At 43.7% G+C, this 16,707-nt stretch overlaps 1 protein-coding gene across 4 annotated transcripts in view; it reads left to right on the top strand.

The window, feature by feature from the left end:
• The window catches only part of SDK2 (sidekick cell adhesion molecule 2), an 876,954-nt gene that overhangs the window by 785,942 nt on the left and 74,305 nt on the right, over nt 1-16,707 (top strand). For 2 of the 4 annotated variants that reach the window (XM_077458687.1, XM_077458686.1), the window contains exons 28-35: nt 132-230; nt 1,409-1,603; nt 2,606-2,807; nt 2,888-2,991; nt 5,377-5,447; nt 5,555-5,690; nt 10,658-10,714; nt 16,465-16,566. In XM_077458687.1, the coding sequence (XP_077314813.1) occupies nt 132-230; nt 1,409-1,603; nt 2,606-2,807; nt 2,888-2,991; nt 5,377-5,447; nt 5,555-5,690; nt 10,658-10,714; nt 16,465-16,566 (966 nt within the window). The remainder of the gene's footprint in view (nt 1-131; nt 231-1,408; nt 1,604-2,605; nt 2,808-2,887; nt 2,992-5,376; nt 5,448-5,554; nt 5,691-10,657; nt 10,715-16,464; nt 16,567-16,707) is intronic. The other 2 variants (XM_077458690.1, XM_077458688.1) reach the window with 1 other exon arrangement.

Raw genomic sequence — 16,707 nt, 5'->3', positions numbered from 1 at the left:
TTTTGGGTCTGGAAATGTTTTGTCTCCTTCAATATATCAATTAAACAAACAAAAAAAAAAAATCTTTTATAAAACGCATGTAGCAATTCTGGAATTTCTCTTAATCTGTCTTTTTTTTTTTTTTTTTATAGTTCCGGGGCCCCCAGTAGGAATACTTTTTCCCGAGGTGAGAACGACCTCTGTCCGCCTGATCTGGCAGCCGCCAGCAGCACCCAATGGCATCATTCTGGGTAAGAACCGGGATTTGGGTTCTGGTCTCTCTAAAAATGAAGATGTTGGTTTGATGGTGCTGCTTAATAAACACCTTCACGATGCAGCCGTTTTCTGCCTTTTTGAGTAGTTCTGCACAAAGGCTTTAACATGGATTTGTATTCTACAAGTGGACAATGGCTGACTTCGGAAAATGCTATTTGCCTGGCTGCTATGGTGACACAGGCTTTAATACATCGACTAGTTGACCTAAATATAAAAAATACAAATATAATATTAAAAAAATATGCTGATCAGGAATTGACCGCTGTCCACATTAGCATGCTTGTTCTGGGTTAGTAAATCAAAATATGCTAGATCAGCATGACAGCCAGGCAACCTGGATTTTCAAAGGATTTGGACAGCAGTGGCAGCCGTTTCCTTTAGTTTTTTTTTCAAGATGTTACAAACTGCTTGGCCGCTACATGGCTGATCGTTTCTCTTTTTTCCACTTAAAGTAGATTATAACCCCAATCACCAAGAGCTCCATTTATAAAACATTAGTTGCACGAATGTCAGGTGCATTCGTGCAAGCGGAACGAAATGTCACTGTAATTTTTCTAAGAGATTAATGCCTGTGTCGTCAGCTCCACCTAGTGGCCAAAACATGGAATCGTTTTCTGAAATACCTCAATGAGAGCGCCATGCCGCATTTCGGCCACTAGATGGAGATGACGATACAGGCATTAATGACTGAGAAAAATCACAGTGACATTTTGTACAGCTTGCATGAATGCTTTTGACGATTGTAAGAGATTTATAAAACATTTGTTGCACAGTCATCAAAAGCATTCATGCAAGCTGAACGAAATGTCACTGTGATTTTTCTCAGAGATTAATGCCTGTATCGTCAGCTCCATCTAGTGACTGAAATACAGTATGACTCTCTCATTGAGGTATTTCAGAAAACTATTCCATGTTTTGGCCACTAGGTGGAGCTGATGATACAGGCATTAATCTCTTAGAAAAATGTCATAGAATATCTGCCTCTAGTCGGATTCAGTTCGAGTTTACATCAACTTTATTAGTGAGAGACCAGAGGGAGACATTCCATGACAATGCCACGCTTAAGTCATGTGACCGCTGCCAGCGAATGACAGCAGATGATTGCATTTTGTAGTTCCGTAAACAATTATTGTTTTTTTTCCCCCCCCAACAGCCTATCAGATAACTCACCGACTCAATACTACCAATGCCAACACTGCCACAGTGGATGTTCTGAACCCGAGTGTTCGGCAGTATACCGCTACCGCACTGAGGCCGGAGTCCGTCTACCTGTTCAGAATCACCGCCCAGACTCGTAAAGGGTGGGGAGAGGCGGCTGAAGCACTGGTGGTCACTACGGAGAAGCGAGGTACAAGATGGCATATTTTAGAACCTTTCATATTTAATCTGGAGGTATACAAAAGACAATTTCTTTACATCTTAGAGAGTAGGGAAGGGTTAGAACTCTTGGTTTTTTGGGGGGGGGGGTTGTGTGTCACTTCCTCTACTGGAGACACAACAGGAAGTGTGAGGATATCTCGTCTTGGGGCCAATTCACATTATGTCATGCAGGTACGTTACAAACATTGGTTCGTCATCCCCAATGCCCAATGGACATGCATTGCAACGTTGTTGGGCTTACCTTCCAGCCTCTTATTTCTATCTGTGCCTCCAGTGGTAGAATGCCCATGCTGCATTTCCCACCTTAGACCCTCCAACAAGTCCAATTTAAAGTGGACACTCTTACTTCTAGAGTCACCAAACATTGGGTTAGTCTTTGTTGTTAAAGCCCAACTTTTATCCCCAAGCTTATGCCCCCTTCTACCCTGGAGGCCACCTGGAAGTATCTTTTTTTTCCCATTTTGTTTTTTTAATACCCTTTCCTTTCGTCTTGAGGCTGGTCACGTGATTTATTGGGTCTTCGCCAAAGGCATCTCCCAATCTTCACCCATGGCACCTCCCAATCAATTGCAATAACGTCTCCCATTGTTCCCCAATGGCATCTCCCAATGTTTTGCAATAACATCTCCCACTCTTCTCCCATGGCATCTTCCAATCTTCCCCAGTTGCACCTCCCAAACTTTTGCAACAAAATCTCTCAATCTTCTCCCATGGCCTTCCCCAATGGTGGACAATCCTTGATGGTGCAGAAAGTAGCACTGAAGCTCAATTTGAGCCTAAGCTGCTCTCTTGATTTTAAGAATTTTAGCCCGGAGTTGGGTTTTGAATGTCCATCAGGGTATGGTGACACTATTCCTTTGGCTTTGCAATAGCTGCACAACTTTCCAGTTTGTGATTTTGTTTCCTAGCATAAAAAAGTGTTGGATGAAGTTGTCCCACACTGAAAGCCACATGCCTATCTCTATTTCAGAGCGTCCTCAGCCGCCCAGCAAGCCCGGGGTTCTACAGGAAGACGTGAAGTCTCGGAGCGTTCTCTTGACATGGGAACCCGGTAGCGATGGCCTGTCTCCTGTCCGTTACTACACCATTCAGACCCGAGAATTGCCCAAGGGACGTTGGGTTGTCCACTCCGCTTCTATCAGTCACAATGCCACCTCTGCTCTCGTGGACAGGTGAGAATTGTGATCGAAGGGAAGGCGTGTCTGTGGATTGTAGAGCAAGACGTCGCTCACTATGATGGTTTCCTTTACAGGCTGAAACCTTTCACATCGTACAAGTTCAGAGTGAAAGCCACCAATGACATCGGGGACAGCGAATATAGTGAAGAGTCGGAATCCCTTACCACTCTGCAGGCTGGTGAGTCACATGACCAGCCTAAATATATATGAAGCATGGTTGTTCAACTTATTTGCTGGTAATATAAATACAACCTGGCCACATTCTGATCTTCAGCTTTAGGAAGAGTTTTCATTTTGCCAAAGTTTCTGTTAAAATTTTACCAAAATTTTGCCATTTTCGATAGTCGATAGGGAATGAGAAATCCGGGGTGGTTTTCCAGCTTGTTGCTAAAAGTTGTATAAGCTCTTCAAGGAAAAAACAAAAAAAAAAAAAAAAAACAATTTAGAAAAACTTGCTTACAGTGTGATTGTTATTTCCAGTTGGGCTTCGCTTAATAAAAGTCTTATATTCTTTTACTGTGCCAGTTGATGGAGATCCGAAAACAGTCCCTAGATGTGAAATGACGTGACCTTCATCAGTCCCATCATTTTCACAGTATAAAGATGTCTATGGGTGTGGAAAAATGCCCCCCAACTGGCTCCTACGGAGAATATAAGTTACCCCATCTTAAAGGGGTCCATGTTTGAAAAAAAAAAAAAAAAACATTTGCATGGGCATCACCAATGTAATACTGACATATAATCACACACATAGGTTGGACTTGATGGACTTGTCTTTTTTTCGACCTCACCTACTATGTAACTAATGTTTGCCATATTGTTTGTTAGGCCGCGTACACACGGGCGGACTGTTCGCCCAACTTTGTCCGCTGAACAGTGTTTGGGCGGACAGTCCGCTCGTGTGTGGGCTTTCAGCGGACAGTTTCAGCGGACAAGGTTTTTCAGAAATTCCGTAAAACTGTCCGATGAAACCTTGTTTCAGCGAACAGTCCGCTCATGTGTAGGCTTGTTCGTCAAACAAAGTTGCGCGCATGCTCAGAAAGGATTTTCACGCCGAAAGCTATAATGCAGTGTATAGGACATCATATTTTTCGTCCCGTCGTACGTGCCGTTCACGTCATCGCGCACGGTTTCAGCAAACTGTTCGTTTGTCGTGTGTGGCCATGTCCGTCCATGCTAATTTTGAGTGGACTGTTTGCCGAAACTGTTGGACGGACAAAGTTGGGCGAACAGTCCGCCCGTGTGTACGCGGCCTTACAGGATTATTTTTCTACGATCATCAGCTCCATCTAGTGGCCATAATGCAATATTTTCCTTAAAAAATAACTCAACCAAACAAAAAAAAAAACAGTATGGCCACTAGATGGAGCTGATGAGCATAAGAGATAAACATATTACAAACAATTGGGAAAACACTTATAGTGCCCATGCGAATGGCTAAGATTTCCACACAGGTTTTAAATGAATTTAAGGAAAACAGCTCTCCGATGCATTCACATTCTCTCCTACCCCCCCCCCCCCCCCCATTTTTCCCTTTTAAAGACCCTGTAAGCACATAAAAAGGTCGATATGCCTGAAATACACTCAGCTCCTAACTTCCTTTTGTGAGCTGACAACACACAGAACATATGCGGACTGAGTGGTGTAAGCCCTGCCCATTGTCTTTTTTTGCCAAACTATTCAGCCACTCCAACTATCTTATCCACATCATAAGGACTTTTGTAGCCCAAGATAAGTAAAGGGAGCGCTAAATGGGCTTTCCCCAGATGACACAGCTCTAATTTTTGTTTTTACAAGACCAACATATACATATTTTTTAAATACATTTTTTTTTTTTAACAGATTCAACAAAAGTCTTTCAATGTATATATATCAAAAAGACCAAAAGGAAGCATATTAAAAATTGTTAAAATTAAAATTACAAAAAGCTGAGTGGATGTCACATGGGCACCATTAATGATTTCTGTATTGTTTGCAATGTGATTATTTTCTATGATCATCAGCTCCATCTAGTGACCATAATGCAATATCTCAATAAAATTAAAAAAGCATTATGGCCACTAGATGGAGCTGATGATCATAAGAGAAAATACAGAAAACATTCATAGTGTCCAATGCGAATGATTAAGACAACCCACCGTTCATGTTAAAAAAGAAAGAAAGAAAGAAAACTGTGCGAATGTCATTCATTGGTAGGGCACACATTTTAATAGCTGCTATTGTCTCCTTTGATGCCAGCAGAGAATGAATACGCTTGGCAGGGCTTGTGGGCTTTGGGAGAGATGTGACCAGTGCTTGGGCCTAAGCAGCCAATGGCCAAGCAAGGACATTGACGTCATCCACCCAACACCATAGTGGACTCCCGAAGCAGGGAGGTGACATGGAAGCATCAAGGTGCTTGGAGATGGGTTATCAGCAGGATCCTAACCTGATCTGACCTCAAACTGAAATGTTTATTGGTTGCCACAGGCCTCGGCCCTTTGTAGGCCCCCCTTGATCTTTGTACTTTCTTGTCAAATATCTCTGCACGCTTCATCTTCTTTTATTATTTTCCCCCACACAGCGCCTGACGATTCTCCCCTAGTTATCTCTGTGACGCCGCACACCACAACCTCCGTGTTGATTCGCTGGCAGGTAAGGAACCGCTTTAAAAAACTTTTTTTGTATTTTTTTTTTTTTTTCTACACCAAGAACGGTTTTGGAACTCTAAAGATTGACGTGGATTTGTTTTGTCCCGTTAGGCGCCAACAGAGGATAAGATCAATGGAATCCTTCTGGGCTTTCGCATCCGCTACCGAGAACTGGTGTACGACGGGATGAGAAGTTTTACCGTGCACAACATCAAGAACCCGGACGCCAAATGGGCCGAGCTGACCTGTAAGTTAGAACGACATCAGCGTCATTGTTAATTTGCAGAACACTGGGGGCCTATAAGAGCAAACTTCAGTGAAGGAACCCATAGGAATGACTGGTTCTAGATATACCAATTTCAGAGTCCATGATGATACCATCCCATAGGATAAACTCCTAATGTGGACAGTTGTGCCCAATACGGTGCTTTTGATTGCTCACCGCTCAAGGTTCTTGTTATTATTTAGTGGCCCACTTACTGCAAATGTGGCCATCTCTGGGGTCGGTAGATGGTTTACAGGCATTCTGCGCTTCCCCAAGACTGAACTGTATTTGATGCTTCAACATACATTAGGTCAAGCTGGCACGACATGGATAAGTACCGTAAAGGACTTTGTAAGTGCAAATGATACATTTGAAACACATTCACATTATGTGACTATATAAAGATTAAAAAAATAAAAAAAAAACACACAGGTTTGCCCCCTTCCCTCCCACTTCTCCATTTACATGCCTAAACGAGGAGAAGTTTCTCTAGTTGGGACCACCCCAAGCTAACAATGCTGGTGTTTGGCTATTGATCATTCAGGCATACATGGAAGTACTGGTTAAAGTCATTGCACTCCCAGCAGCCAAGTAGACCAGTAGGGTGATACCTGCAGAAGCACTAGCCAACAAGTCCTACCGGTATTTCTAATTTAACAATCATATTCGCAGCCGCCTTCGCTGCCACAAGGGACCAGCCAAACACTTAACTCCTTTCGAAAATGCTGAACTTTGGTGCTGTAAGACCCCCTTTACTTAAAAAAGCCTTGATTGGGATCTCTATGCTTCTTTGACCAACTCAATGGGCTCCGGCCCACTTTGTTATACGGTGAAGTGGGCAGCCGACCTAGGCAAAACCCACAACCCCTGGTAGGCGCTATTGCAGGAGCCAATTCCCCTCATTGTCTAGGAACCAGAGAAAGCTGGTGGGGTATGGCATGTCCATAGGTCAACCCATTCCCATAAGACAACTGTTCACCACGAGACAACAACCCCATAAGCCAACCCATCCCAATGAGACAACCGGTCCCCATGAGACAACACCTTCACCATGGGACAGCATTCCCATAGGACAACCCTTCCCCATAAGACAAAATCCACTTGAAGCTAACCCCTTCACCACGGGACAGCATTTAACCTTTCACAACCCTTCACTATGAGTCAACATCCCCATAAGCCAACCCCATCCCAATGAGACAACACCTTCACCATTGAACAGCATTCCCATAGGACAGGGATATGCAATTAGCAGGCCGGCAGCTGTTGCCGAACTACAACTCCCATGAGGCATAGCAAGACTCTAACAGCCACAAGCATGACACCCAGAGGCATGATGGGAATTGTAGTTTTGCAACAGCTGGAGGTCCGCTAATTGCATATCTCTGCCATAGGACAACCCTTCCCCATAAGTCAACATCCACATGAAGCTAACTCCTTCACCATGGGACAGTATTAACCATTCACAACCCTTCACTATGAGTCAACATCCCCATAAGCCAACCCTTCCCCATAAGACAACACCTTCACCATGGGACAGCATTCCCAGAGGACAACACCTTCACTATTGGACAGCATTCCCATAGGACAACCCTTCCCCATAAGACAACATCCACATGAAGCTAACCCCTTCGCCATGGGACAGCATTAACCATTCACAACCCTTCATTATGAGTCAACATCCTCATAAGACAACCCTTCATAATGAGACAACTCTTCAGCATAAGGCAACCCATGAGATAACTATTCAGTATGAGACAAAGCCTTCCCCATAAGACAACATCCACTAGGAGACAACATTCCCATAGGACAACCCTTCACCATGAGACAACCCATCGCCATGAGACAGCATTCCCATAGGACAGTGATGGCGAACCTTGGCACCCCAGATGTTTTGGAACTACATTTCCCATGGTGCTCAACTACACTGCAGAGTGGATGAGCATCATGGGAAATGTAGTTCCAAAACATCTGGGGTGCCAAGGTTCGCCATCACTGCCATAGGACAACTCTTCACCTTGAGACATCCTTTCACCATGAGACAACCCTTCGCAATGAGACAACATCTCCATAAGAGAACCCTTCACCACGAGACAACTTTTATCCCTGCGATAACGCTTCCTTATCAGATAACTTAGAATCCTGGCACTGCTAAACATTTTATAACATTAATTTATACTGTCAAACATACATGTGTCCAATTAGCCAATTAATGAACTGCTATAATGGAACATTATAGATGACACACAGCTGAGCTTTCTCCAGAAGTTCAGAGTTACACTTTAACCTTGTTTCACCTTACAAGGCCACTGTGCCACCCGCAGTTTGGAAACAGTGCCAGCCCTCCCGAGGACAGGGATGTAACAGAAAACATTGAGTCGGGCAGCTTCACACGGCCTCTTCTCACCTCTGACGAAGTTCTCAGATGTGTGAAAAGAGACTTTGTTAATTAGCAGCATGCTCAGTGATTATAGCGTGTGAAAGGTAACTGCGGATGTGTTGGCATCCCAGCGCTAATCGTGGCATTTCACCGCATAAACCCCGATGGCTGACCTGACATTTTGTGGTTTAAGAAAAAATGAAAATAAGAAAATAGATGTTTATAATCTGTTCTGTCTGCTGTTACCGGATTAAAAGGTCGTTTCTCTGAAGCATAAAAACACGGTATTTCCTCTGTGCAAGTTATTGTCCAATTGAAAACGAATCTTTCGGTTAAATTTTTTATCCCGGGGATCAGCTGAAATTAAAACCCTCATTATTCATTTTTGTGGGATTCTCAATGTAAAAAAGTAAATTCGCAAGGTTATAGGGAATCAGTTGGCCTATTTGGGATGAAGTGACAGGGTCTCTTTAAAGCAGGGGTATCAAGCCGGCAGCCCTCCAGCTGTTGCAAAACTACAAGTCCCATGAGGCATTGCAAGGCTGACAGTTATAAGCATGACTCCCACAGGCAGAGGCATGATGGGACTTGTAGTTTTGCAACAGGAGGCCCTCCAGTTTGAGATCCCTGCTTTAAAGGTTGCCGGCTGACCCACTTACACTCACATTTGTAGAGTTCCCTTACTACTCCGTCCTCCATTGCAGCTTCCATAAAATACCGGTGTAAGCTCTGTATTGGCACTTATACAGGAAATGATGTCATACCCCCATCACGTGATAGACCATCAATTGTCCATTAAGGAAGAGCCAAGGTTCAGGCCAAACTCGGATCACATGATAGCAGGCCACTTGCCCAATCAGCTATGGTCATGGAATTGCTGACCTTTTATGTACCAATGGGACGATGATGCTGGTGATATCATTGACCTAATATGGCCACATGACCAAATAACAACATTGTCCAACTTTGACCATGCGCCCGTGACATACTAGACTATATAATTGACCAAACCTGTCTGTTTCCCCATGTTAGGTTAATGCTGTCACCAGCATCCTTCCCCTTCTTTATGTGCCGCTATGGGCTGGGAATTCAACAGCTGCAGCTGATTGGGCCGGCAGCCTATCATATGAAAGTTTTCCGCAGGTTCAGCCCAAACCTTAGATCATTCCTATGTCCAATATGCCTGCGTATTGCATCATTACATCATGTCTTTGACTGATCAACTCATGGTACTGGTTCAAGCTGGTCAACCCATGTCTTTATGGAGCTGGTCAGCCCATGTCTTTATGGAGCTGGTCAGCCCATGTCTTTATGGAGCTGGTCAGCCCATGTCTTTATGGAGCTGGTCAGCCCATGTCTTTATGGAGCTGGTCAGCCCATGTCTTTATGGAGCTGGTCAGCCCATGTCTTTATGGAGCTGGTCAGCCCATGTCTTTATGGAGCTGGTCAGCCCATGTCTTTATGGAGCTGGCTTTGTACACAGGGGGGGCCACAGTCATGCTGAAACAGAAATTGGTCTTAATCAAACGGTTACCACAAAGTTGGAAGAGTACAATTGTCTATAATGTCTTTGTACGTTTGTCAATAGAGATTGTAAGGCCGGATTTGTGAGGCCTGTACGGCTTTGGAATGGGATGTCCACCAAGCTCATGTAGGTGTGATGCTCAGGTTTCCACCAACCTTTAGCCATGTAGGGTATACCCAACCACAGACATGAGGCAGCCTCCACCAGATTTGTGATACCTTTGTTCCACAGATTCTTCCAAGAACAAAAACTAATTTTGGCTTTTTCAAAAATAAATTGCACATGTAAAAAAATGCAAAAACCTTGAACTGTTTTTCAAATTTGTGCATGTATATTGTGCATCATTCAGCAAACTTGAGATGCAAATGTAGACATTGTGGTAAGAACAAAACCGAAATTTCCAACCATATCCCCTACATGAACAACAATCTTTTGTTGAAGTTTTTAAAGGATAGGAACACCACACCAGCTTGTATGGATTTTTAAAGGCTTTTTATTTTGCAACAGCCAACGCGTTTATGGGGAGTTCATAAACGCGTTGGCATAACAAAAGAAATAATCCTTTAAAAGTCTGTACAAGCTGGTGTGGTGCTCCCATCCTTTCACAACTTCAACAAACTCCTCTGGGGGTCCATATCCCCATGGCTAAGCTCCAGGGGGCGGAGCAAAATGTATTGGAGGCGTGGCCTGGTCAGAGTCCAGGCTGAGGTTGCCGCTCCACTCACCTCCCCGGGATCTTTCAGATGTGTGGCAATAAGGGGGGGTCACTCTTTTTTTTCCCCCCTTTAAGCCCCCACGGTTGCTGGCGAGCAGCCTCTAGGACCACACACTACGCGTCGCATTCAAACGCAATCCGCACAAGGTTCAACGCTCCCACATCACAAAGAGTGAACTTTATGTATGCTTCCAATCTATGCATTTGTGTGAAAAGAGAGCTGTCTTTACGTCTGCATGTCTTATGTATACTAACATTGCCTCACTCCTGTCCTCCGTTTGTTCCTCACCCCCCCTTCTCCACCCCGATCCTTGCTCTACCTTTCCACATAGCGACCTACATGATCCGGAACCTGAGCGAGCCGGCCCTCACCCAGTACGAGCTGGACAGTAAGTGCGGTCACAACTAACTGCATGCTACTAGAATACTCGAAAAGAGTAAAATAAATATCAGTTCCTTAGCTGTTATTCTGTCCATCCAGTCCTGAAATTTATACAGCTCAGCTACACAGCACAGAGCTGTCTGGCAGGGGAAAAGAGCTGTTTTTTGTATACTATAAATAAAGCAGTATTAAACCCCACCCCCCAAAGCAAAAAAAAGATATATGTTGTAGCTTTTCAATTCCTAATGGCTGTGTGTAGTGGCTGCATTTGTTTTATTTTATTTTTATTTTTTGGCTTTTCTTCTTTATTTTCACCTGGTGAACCTGCCAGCAAGTCTGTTATTTTTCAACAGACCAAACTGTCCAGGAAAAGCAACAGTTAGAGGGGTTCCAGGCAAACCATTTACCACTGCCAGGGGTACTTACAATGATCAGATTTTATTTATATAAAACCTTTATCCCAAAAAGAACAAAAACGGTTATTGTAACCACCTCCGGAGCAAGACGTATTCCCACGGGAGTCTATGCCCGGAAGTGGGTGTAAATACCTGTCTTTGACAGGTATCTCCACCCCCCTCCCCCCTGAAAGGTGCCAATTGTGACACCGGAGGGGGGGGGGGTTCCGATCAGCGAGGTTCCACTTAAGGGTGGAACCCCACTTTAAGTTATTATTTTAGATTTTTGAATTTGGAATGTAGGAATTTTTACGAATATTCTTTAAACTGGTTTTCATTCATTCGGATGAATGTAGGAATATAAGTATTTGACCCTCAAGCAACCAACAATAATTCTGCCCCCCACAGACTGGCTCCAGTAGGTGCTCATGTGGTACACAGATCAGTCCTGTCAATGTAAGAAGGAGCTCCAACCAACAACTCGTTATGTGTATAAAAGACACCTGTCCACAGAATCTCTTCCTTCCATTCAAACCCTCACCATCATGGGGAAGACCAAAGAGCTGTCAGAGGACATCGGGGACAAGATTGTAGACCTGCACAAGGCTGGAATGGGCTACAAGACCATCAGCAAGAAGCTTGGTGAGAAGGAGACAACTGTTGGAGCGATTATTCGCAAATGGAAGAAATACAAAATAACCATCAATCGCCCTCGGTCTGGAGCTCCATGAAGGTTTTGCCTCATGGGGTGAGGATGGTCATGAGAAAAGTGAGGGATCAGCCCAGAACTACACGGGAGGAGCTTGTGAATGATCTCAAGGCAGTTGGGACCACAGCAGGGCTGGACTGGGACAAAAATTTTGCCCTGGACTTCATCATGGCCGGCCCACTTTAATTTTGAGTGTCTCCATCAGCACTTCCCCTTACATCAGAGTGTCCTCCCTCTCCTCCCCCTCCCACATGTACTCACAGTTTTGAAGGCAGCTTCTCATTCCTCTCTCCAGTCATGTGATAAGTGATAAGGGGAGAGAGGATGGAACATCTGCCAGCTGTCTATCTCCCCCTGCAGGCTGGAGGGAGCAGAAAGCCTAATGCTCTCTCCAGCAAGTGACGGCAGCTGCTCCGCCTAACAGGAGTGAAATCGCAATCACTCACTGTCAGAGAGGAGCGGCTCCAGGACTGCCCCTGACCGGCCCACTGAGCCATCGGCCCACCGGGAAACTCCCTGTAGTCCCAATGGCCAGTACATGCCTGGACCACAGTCACCAAACCAACCATTGGTAACACAATACACCGCCTTAGATTGAAATCCTGCAGTGTCCTCAAGAAGGCACATGTACAGGCCCGTCTGAAGTTTATCATTGAACATCTCAATGATTCAGGGGATTGAGAGAAAGTGCAGTGGTCAGATAAGACCAAAATTGAGCTCTTTGGCATCAACTTGATGTGTTTGGAGGAAGAAAAATGCTGATTATAACCCTAAGAACACCATCCCTACAGTCAAGCACGGAGGTGGGAACATTATGCTTTGGGGCAGTTTCTCTGCTAATGGTACAAGACCGACTTTGCCGCATTGAGGGCCCCGATGGACAGGGCCAATGTATTGTACAATCTTTGGCAAGAACATTCTTTCCTCAGCCAGAACACTGAAGATGGGTCGTAGATGGGTCTTGCAGCATGACAATGACCCAAAGCATACCGCCAAGGCAACAAAGGAGTGATTCAAGAAGCACATCATGGAGTGGCCTAGGCAGTCTCCAGACCTTAATCCTATAGAAAATGTATGGAGGGAGCTGAAACAAGCAACCGCCAAGAAAAGTTAGGGATTTAGAGAAGATCTGTAAAGAAGAGAGGACCAAAATCCCTCCTGAGATGTGGGCAAACCTGGGTCACCAACTACAAGAAACGTCTGACCTCTGTGCTTGCCAACAAGGGTTTCTCCACCAAGTACTTAGTCATCTTTTGCTTTGGGGGATCAAATACTTATTTTACTTACTGAACTGCAACTCAATTTCTAAAAATTTGTATTGTGCTTTTTTCTGGATTTTTGGTTGATATTCTGTCTCTATCATTTAAAATACACCTATGATAAAAACGATAGACCCTTCATTTCTTTGTAAGTGGGCAAACTTACACAATCTGCAGGGGATCAAATAATAATTTTCCCCTCTGGGTGAAGCTATCAGCCATAACCCTGGTATTTTTATTTTTCAGCCGACTCTCTTTATCATAAAAGCGGTGCAAGCGGCCGATTAGCTTTTAGAACCAGCCGGAGGGGTTGTCTCCCCTCCTCCCGCCGTTTATCAATGTTTCTCGGGCTTACCGGTCTAACCAGCAAGCCTGGGAAATGATCCAACAGTTTGCTCAGCTGGTCATAGAGGTGAGATGAGATAGTCTCTGATCAGCTCTATGATCTTGGAGGACCGGAGCGAGGCCATGACATCACGTCCGGTCTAGGGTGGAAGTAAACACATTTTTTTTTTTCCTTTAAAGCATCAGATCAATTTTTATTTTTTTGATCTTTTGCTTTCAAAAGGTAGGAGGAGAGATTTGGGGTCCTATAGACCCCAGATGTCTCCATAAAGAGGACCTGTCATCCTTGTTTCTATCACAAGGGATGCTTACATTCCTTGTAATAGGAATAAAAGTGATAGTAAATATATTAAAGGGACAGTGTCAATATAAAAAAAAAAATAAGAAAAAAAATAAATAAAAAAAGTAAAGCGCCCCCATTCCTCTGTGCTCGCATTGCAGAAGCGAACGCATATGTAAGTCGCGCACACATATGTAAACAGTGTTTGCACCACACGTGTGAGGTATCGCCGTGATCATTAGACTGAGAGCAATAATTCTAGTACTAGACCTCCTCTGTAACTTTAAATAGATAACCTGTAAAAAAAAATTAAATGTCACCTAAGGAGATTTACAAGTATTGTAGTTTATCGCCATTTCAAAAGCGTGCGCAATTTTAAAGCGTGACATGTTAGATATCTATGTACTCGGCGTAACATCATCTTTTTATATTTTACCAAAAAATTGGGTAATATATATATATTTTTTAAAGTGTATTTTTTTCCCCCCAAAAAATTGCATTTGAAAAACTGCTGTGCAAATAACGTGCGGCATAAAAAAAAAATTGCAACGATCGCCATTTTATTCTCTGTCGTCTCTGCTACAAAAATATTATGTTTGGGGGTTTCAAAGTAATTTTCTAACAAAAAATATTCTGATTGCTACTAGACATGTGCAATTCATTTCATTCCGAATTCGTTTTTTTTAACTGATTTTGACAAATTCGTTATTTCGGAAATATTCGAATTAACGAAAACCAGTTTAATACATTTTTCAGAATATTCGTAATATTGCAGATTTGCACTACAGACCATTTAACATGGTTTCCCTATGGAACATGTTTTGTAGTGCAAATCTGAAAAATGCAAAAAAAAAGCACTAAAAATGCCATAGGTGGGAATCCAGCCTAAGTAGGCGTGTTACTGGCGGGATCACCAGGTGAAAAATAAAGGGAAAAAAATAAAAAATAAAAAACGAATGCGGCCATCACTTCTAAGGTTTGGGAAGCTGTAGCATATCACATTTTTGATTTTGGATTTAATACTGATTTAAGTAAAGCTTACAGGTCTTGTCCCTCCTCCAGCCTGTGACTGGACAATGAAAGGAGAAGCAGAAGACTGATCAGCTCACCTCTCTGCTCCCTCCCTAACTGCATGCTACTAGTTGTAATATACTGTAGGAGTAGAAATAAAATCTCAGTAGTACTTTAGTGTCTATAGAATATAGAAATACGCGTTCAATTGAATATCCTTTTCAGCTATGAATGGCTCTGTGAAGGTTGAGATATCTGATGCAAAGAAAAAGATACAAGAAGCAGCTTGAGAAATAAACTGAATGACAATTCGCTTCCCGACACCCTGAGCATTAGAAGCAAAGAAAAAAAATTAAAAAAATAAATAAAAATAGTTTTCACTTTTTTTCCCCCCCTTGATCCATCTGCAGTCTATAGAAATCCAAGCAGGTTGCAGCACTTCTCCTTGTATATGTGATGTGTAGAGGATACAACGTAACAGCTGCTGCTACTTTGTATCTTCCGTGTGTCAGATAATCAGAAGTGTGCGCAAATCTGCGTGGATTTGTAGACAGGTTGTCACCGCTAGCGGATCGTTCCACTTTCATCTACAGCCACAAAGGAGGGTAAAGTCGCAAGACCCTCGCCGTTCTACCGCTGCATTATTTTCCCATAATTCACCATTAAAACAGAAAACGCCGATACGCTGCCATTCCTGACTATGTACTAATCCCGTGATCTCCAAGCTTTGTAAACAAAGAGCCCCATCATTGGTGTCAGTGGGAATAATAGTGCCCCATCGTTGAGGTCAGTGGAATTAAGGCCTTATCATTGGTGTTCGTGGGAGGAATAGTGCCCTATCATTAGTGTCAGTGGAAGGAAGAGTGGCCCATCATTGGTGTCATCGGGAAGAATAGTGCCCCATCACTGGTATCAGTGGAAATAATGCCTCATCGTTGGTGACCGTAGAAGGAATAGTGTCAGTGGAAGTATTGATGCCATTTTGCTTGTGTCAGTGGGAGGAATAGTGCCCCATCATTGGTGTCAGTGGAAATAAGGCCTCATCATTGGTGTCAGTGAAAGGAATAGTGCCCCATCATTGGTGTCAGTGGGAGGAATAGTGCCCCATCATTGGTGCCAGTGGAAATAATGTCTCATCGTTGGTGACCGTAGAAGGAATAGTGTCCCATCAGTGGGAGGAATAGTGCCCCATCATTGGTGTCAGTGGGAGGAATAGTGCCCCATCATTAGTGTCAGTGGAAGGAAGAGTGGCCCATCATTGGTGTCAGTGGGCAGAATAGTGCCCCATCATTGGTGTCAGTGGAAATAAGGCCTCATCATTGGTGTCAGTGAAAGGAATAGTGCCCCATCATTGATGTCAGTGGGAGGAAGAGTGGCCCATCATTGGTGTCAGTGGAAATAAGGCCTCATCATTGGTGTCAGTGAAAGGAATAGTGCCCCATCATTGATGTCAGTGGGAGGAATAGTGCCCCATCATTGATGTCAGTGGGAGGAATAGTGCCCCATCATTGGTGTCAGTGGGAGGAATAGTGTCCCATCATTGGTGTCAAAGGGAGGATTAGTGCCCCATCATTGATATCAGTGGAAGAAATGTTGCCCCCCTAGGGGCTGGATAAAGGCAAACAAAGATTTTACATTTTGGAGACCACTGTATTAGTTCTGAAAGTAGCTGAAAGGCATCAAACATTTTTTTCCCCAGGATAACCCGTACAATATATTTGAATAATCTTCCTGCCACCATTTTGTCTGTTGTGTCAGATTTGAACAAGCACAAGCGATACGAGATCAGAATCAGCGTGTACAACGCGGTCGGCGAAGGACCGGCGAGCGTCCCCCAAGAAGTGTTTGTGGGAGAAGCAGGTGAGACTTTGTTTTTTTTATATTTATTGGAGCACCTTTGTCATTTTTATTTTCATGTTGGCCATACACATTATTATACAGGATTTATATAGCGCCAACAGTTTGCTCAGCGCTTTACAATATGAGGGCAGACAGTACAAC

Source organism: Lithobates pipiens, unplaced genomic scaffold, assembly GCF_037356315.1.
Source record: "Lithobates pipiens isolate NorthernLeopardFrog02 unplaced genomic scaffold, aLitPip1_a1.2 Scaffold_28, whole genome shotgun sequence".
NCBI classification, from domain to species: Eukaryota; Metazoa; Chordata; class Amphibia; order Anura; family Ranidae; genus Lithobates; species Lithobates pipiens.
This window is presented reverse-complemented; position numbering and strand designations above follow the sequence as displayed.